At 59.6% G+C, this 5,729-nt stretch overlaps 1 protein-coding gene across 1 annotated transcript in view; it reads right to left on the bottom strand.

The window, feature by feature from the left end:
* The window catches only part of HS6ST1 (heparan sulfate 6-O-sulfotransferase 1), a 36,751-nt gene extending 31,032 nt beyond the window's left edge, over positions 1-5,719 (bottom strand). Inside the window, exon 1 of the mRNA XM_006153674.3 lies at positions 5,204-5,719. Coding sequence (XP_006153736.1) covers positions 5,204-5,700 — 497 coding nt within the window. The 5' untranslated portion in view covers positions 5,701-5,719. The remainder of the gene's footprint in view (positions 1-5,203) is intronic.
* Between the last annotated feature and the right edge of the window lie 10 nt (positions 5,720-5,729).

Here is a 5,729-nt window from a genome sequence, read left to right as displayed (position 1 = left end):
ACCTCCCCGGTAGCCAGCACTGGGGTCTCCGGCAGGACAGGAAGGCCAGAAACTCTCAGGGTAAGACAGGTCCCGCCATCCCCAAAACAAAAACCCTCTTTTTTTTTTTTTTTTTTTTTTTTTAAAAAAAGCTCATTTATTTCTCCACAGAACAAAGAGAGACTCACACACATACACACAGGCACCCTGATGGGGTCGTCACGCACCAATCTGCCCCAGTCTTGGCTAGTCTGAGATCATAGGCACACGTACCCAGCATGCACAGGGAAGTCCTGGGATGTGAACCCAGGGCTTCTCCCTATGTGGGTCCAGTTGCGTTCCTGCCGCACCACCATCCGCTCTCCCCGCTTTTTAAAAAACTTCCTTATTTATTTTTTCCGTGAGAGAGAGACAGACACGTACCCCCAACATAGTCTCACACTGTGAGCCGCCCTCCAGCCCTCTCAGCCAGCCAGGATCTGAGCACACGCACACATGTGCCCGGTGTGTAAAGCTCTACCCAGACATTGAAGCCGCACCTTCCACATGGCCTCCAGCTCTGCAGAGCGGTGAGCTACGGTGGCACCACCGTGCTAGTCTGGAATATCTTTAGTGACGTGGAGCAACGCTTACGGTGCAACTGACGCCAAGGTTTTGATTTAGTGGAAAAACCATACATGAAGAATAAGAGGATTTCCTTTTCTCTGTTGTACTTTCTCCCTACTCCTAGGTCTAAACGAGCATGAGCATCATAACAACAGAAAATGAAGGGGGACCTGAAAGAAAAAGACCCAGGGCTTCTTACTGCTGATAAAGCCTAGCCTCATCTCTTTCCTTCCTTCTGGATCATGGAAGCCTCCAGAACCACTGACTGCCTACCACTCTACCAGCATGGTGGCCAAACCCCTCAGACCTACCACAGAGAAAGAGCCCGGACTGGTCTCCAGTGACTGACCTCACAGTGCAGGCCCAGGTTTGACATGTGAGGGGCTAGGGAAGGGAGCTCTGGCCTGCACATGGCCCTGGAGTGACAGGGCAGAGTGACCTCAGGCCAGAGATCCAGCCAACAGGACCCCATCAGTAAAGTATCTGCAAGTTTGCCTTCTTGTATGTCTGCCTGAAAGTTTGTTTCTTTTGTTTTTCATTTTCTTTCTTTCTCTATTTAGCGAAAATCTGTCTGAATATTTTGACCTCCGATTCCCTCATCTTCCTCATCAAAGGGCCCTCTAGGCAGTGTGGGCCACAGTGGTATCCCTGCCAGGTCCCAAGGCTCACTCAGTAGCCTCGTGGATATGGCTGTGCCCTCTGATCTCGTGGAAGCAAGCTGGTATTCGCCAAATGCTGGAGAAACTGCTGTCACAGAGAGGGTCCAAACGACGCCCACCCAGAGTGGCTGCACCCACTGAAGAGCCCCGGGGCTCTCAGGAAACAGCACCCAAGGCCTGCTCCTTGATCCTGGCTCATGTAGAACAGCAGGACAGGGCCCAGACCCACCAGGAAAGCAGTACCTGCTCGGCACTGGGCCACAGCTAGTGTTGGTACCTTTGGACGAGCGAGTTGACAGATGCGAGAGCAGGCAAGGGCACCTAGGGCAACAGGGAAGGCTTCCTGGAGTAAGGGGCGTCTAAATGGAGACTGGAGGGAGAGTGAAAGGAGGAGCAGGCAAGACAGCAGGGGAGGGGAGGGCATGCCTAGAAGAAAGCAGCACAGCTCAGCACGGGGCAGTATCTGGGACCCGAGAAGCCTCAGGGGTGACAGCAGGAGTGGGGGCACATGGCCAAAGTGGGGCGGCAGGACCAAAAGACATATGCCATCAGCTCCAGGTTTTGTTCTTTTCACGAGGAAGCGCAGCCCTTGCAGGGTGACACTGCAGATGCGAGGAGTCCTTTGAGGGCTTCCAGAGGGACCCTGGTGCAGAAGACATGGGCTGAGCCCAGGACCAGTTGGGGGGTCCAGCAGTCAGCTAGAGCCCCGAGTGAAGCCTATGTGATTTCGGGGACACTTTCGGGGCAAACCAGGCAAGACCCCTAGTGGCGTCCCTGCTTGTGCTGCCTTCAGGAAGATGACAAGGAAGGCGTCTGGCTCGAGGAACACTGTCTGGACCCTCAGAGTGACACTAGAGTGTGGGTGCTGAGACACTAGCTAAAGTGGCACTTAGGTGACAGGTGGCCACCACACCTCTCCAAGGCCAGTCAGAGAGCTGTCCTTCCTGGGCAGCCCTGAGTCCCCAGCTGATCTCAGTGGGCGAGGCAGCCTTTGCAGTGGTCACAGGATGGAGCATGGAGCAAGGACGGGCCAGTGCTTTGCCCACACAACCTGCCCCTGTCCACCAGGCCAGGAAGTGCTAACAGCTGCCAGACTTCACATCCTGTTCCAGGAAGGTGTTGAAAACCTGTCTATCTCACCTTCACCTGAGCACGTGCCCAGCTCAGAGCAGCCAGGCTGACACACGCAATGGGGAGGTGGGCAGTTAGGGAAGCCCCACTTCCCACACCACCGGCCCCTCTCTCCTATGCCCAAATACCAGACACTGGCACCAGGGGCTGGAGGGCTCAGTGGCCAGGTTCTACAAGCGTGCCTCAGAGCAGGGGGGGGGCATTTACTCAAGCCCCTACAATGTGCTTGGCCCTGGGGACATAGAGAGGAGGAGTGGGTTCTGGCCCCCTGAGGGGTGACCTGTAGTCAGGCCCACCCTTCCTTGGCCCCTAGCAATGTGGTTACTCTAACACCACAGGGCCCCAGGGAGGTGGGACTGGCTCTGCCCGAGGGTGAGGACATCCTAGGATGGCAAAGCTGACACCTGAGTCCCCTGATGCATGCGCCACCAGGCTGGGCACTGTCACCATCTAGAGAGCTGCTAAGTGCCTGGGCAGATGGGAGAAGTATCAGCTGTTCAGCACAGCACTGCAGCTCAGCCTGCCCCAGACCGAAGGGGCCCTCAGCAGAACCTCAGCACAGACCCTCAGCTGCACAGAGCCAAGACTGCCTTGCTCTCCCGAAGAAGCTCATTAACAAAACAATCTACCCACAGCCTGGAACAGAAACAAGGGAGAGGAGGGAAGAGTGCCAGGGAGGGTGGGATGCTGTCACTCACCTCGGATGGAACAGCCTACTTCCCTGGGGGGCGAGGGGGGTGCCTGAGTGGGCCTCCCCTGGGCCCTGAATCCTCTCCCGTCCCTCACCAGGAGGGTCTGTTGCTAAGCTAGCAATGCCTGAGACACCTTTCATTCTTATCCCACACTTTCTTCCCTGGCAGGGTGCACCTCCCCCTCCCCCCAGCACCTGGGGCCTGTCTACCTACCCTGGTCCTCCTGCTCCTGGCTGTGCGGGTGCTGGGCCTCCTGCTCCGGTGCACAGATTCTGGAAGGAGGCCAGGTCCCCTCCCCTGGAACCCAGAGGAGGCAGGGCTACAGAAGACGGTCATGGTTGCAAATGAGGCTAAGGTTGCCTTTCTGGGCAAGCTTGCTTCAAAGACTGGCCTTGGCAACCTGCGAGTAGGTCCTGGCCCTCCCCACTCTGGGGCTCCCCTACACTCATTCTCTGTGCAGACAAGGAGGTGGCTTCCTGGACTGCTGGGGTCGGTCACTGCCCAGCTCCAGGGGCCTACAGCCCTGGCTGGCAGGAGGGAGGGTGGGTAGCTGCACCCCAAGGCCCACCTCTGCCTAGTACAGGGGGCTGGGCCATGGCCAAGAGTGCGGTGGGGCAAGGTCCTGCGCCAGGAACGTGAACCTGTGCAGAGTGAGCCCACAGTGTCGGGTGGAAGCAATGCTTCTAGGGCTGGGCAGGCAGTTCTGGAACAGGCAACTCCAACGTGGTCTACGGCAGGGACCTGAAATATCACCTCTTGGGTTAGCAGCGGTGTGTGTATGTGTGTGTGTGTGTGTGTGTGTGTGTGTGTGTGCGCACGCGCGTGTTAACAGCCAAGAAAGCGAAACATCCCTTTAACTCCAATAACCCAATTTCATGGCAGTCTGAGAAACTACGGACAGAGGGCTGTGCAGCAGAGGCTGCGCGGTGAACTACACTCCATTCCAGCCTGGCAGGACCCTCACGATCCCTCAGACACCAGCCTGACCCCAGCGCCTAAGAACACACCTACATCAGCTACAGATGAACCCGCCACCAGATTCCCGGCACAGTCAGTCCAGAGGAAACACAGAAAATAAACAAAGCAGCCAAGAAGACCTCTCTCCTGGCCCTTCCCAGCCCAGCCATCTAAAAGGTCCCCAGAGGCAGCCGAGCTAGACAAGTGGGCACCAACCAACCCGCAGGAAAACAACCCCAACTTCAACCACAAGAGACCCAACACACCCGAGGTCTGCTGCCCAGGATGGGGGCCCAGCACACCTTCCTGTTCTAGCGCTGACCCACGTTAGTCCTATGACCCCAACTCACAGACAGGAGGGTCAGGGGTGAACCCCAGGGAAGGTGTCTGGCTGTGCAAGTGCCCAACCGGGCTGGCGCCTTGGCCCCTGAGCGGCTGGCTGGCTTTTGTTCCTCTTCCAAGGGAAGCCTGTACCTGGAAGGGCTCCACCGGCAGGAGGCCACCTGGGAAGGACCACGGCATGGCCTCCACCCCGCCCCCAGCCCCAGGTCACACAGGCCTTTGTTCTACCTGCACACACCGGCAAGGAGAACCACCCCCTTCTCTGCTGGCCCCTCCGCACCCCTTGAAGGCAGCCAGGCGGAACCCGAGGGTTGGGGGCACCACAGGTGCAGGAAAAAGCAGCTCATTTCTCTCGTTTCCACATTTGGCCCCAGAACGGCGGACAGCGAACACTCCCGGTGGGTTACACACATCCGAACCCACTTACACGCTCAAGACCCGTGGGACTGCACGAGGTCCCCTGACCCTACAACCCGGGAGGGCCAGATCTCACACCAGCCTGCGGTGGATCCAGGGCAGAGGGTGGTGACCAGGAGGAAGGCCGCACACTGCAGCCGGGCTGGTGGGGGGGCAGAGGGTGCGGGAGGAGAGGGTGAGGTCAGAGGGCAAGGTAGCAATCGGCCAGAGCAGTACTAGCAGGAAGCCTGGAGCGCCCGGCAGGTCGGAAGGGGCTGCGGCAGAGGGGACCCCAGAGGGTAGGAGAGCCGGGGTCGGAGGGCACAGCCGGCCCAGCAGAGTTCAGCCGGAGCCCGGAGCCCGATTCGGGCTCGAGGGTGCAGCCATACGCTTGGACCCGCCGCCCGGGCCTCGACTGCGCTCCCCGCGGCAGGCGCTCACCTGGGCGTGCGCAGCGCGGCTGGGTCGCGGCGGTCCAGCACGCCGGGCACACAATTAGTGAGCTCGGTCCAGTCGGCGTGCAGCCCGCAGCTCCAACCCGTGGAGAAGCGGGAAAAGAGCCAGGTCTCGCGGCGGTTGGGCCGGTAGCAGGTGCACTTCTTCTGGCCTGGCCGGCAGTCGCAGGGCACCTCGAGGCGCACGTTCTGCACGAGGTGGCGGCCGAAGGTGGTGCCGCCGGTCTTCTGGATGTGCAGGAAGACGATCACGTCGTCGCCCTTCATGTCGAAGCGCAGCGAGCGCTCCAGCTCACGCACCGGGAAGTAGTACTTCTTCTCGTAGTGCGGGTCAGGCGTGGGGAAGAGGTCCAGGTCGTCGGGCGGCGCGCGGCCGCCGGGCGCGCCCAGGCTCAGCCCCGGGCCCGCGTACTGGTACAGGATGAGCATGAAGCACGCCGAGCCCGCCACCACCAGCACGAACTTGCTGGCGCGCTCAACCATGGTCCTGCCGCCGGCGCGCCGCCGCGCCC

The sequence above is a fragment of the Tupaia chinensis genome, unplaced genomic scaffold, assembly GCF_000334495.1.
Source record: "Tupaia chinensis unplaced genomic scaffold, TupChi_1.0 Scaffold000386_1, whole genome shotgun sequence".
Lineage (NCBI taxonomy): Eukaryota > Metazoa > Chordata > Mammalia > Scandentia > Tupaiidae > Tupaia > Tupaia belangeri.
Note: the sequence above shows the minus strand (reverse complement) of the source record. Positions and strands in the feature narration are given on the sequence as shown.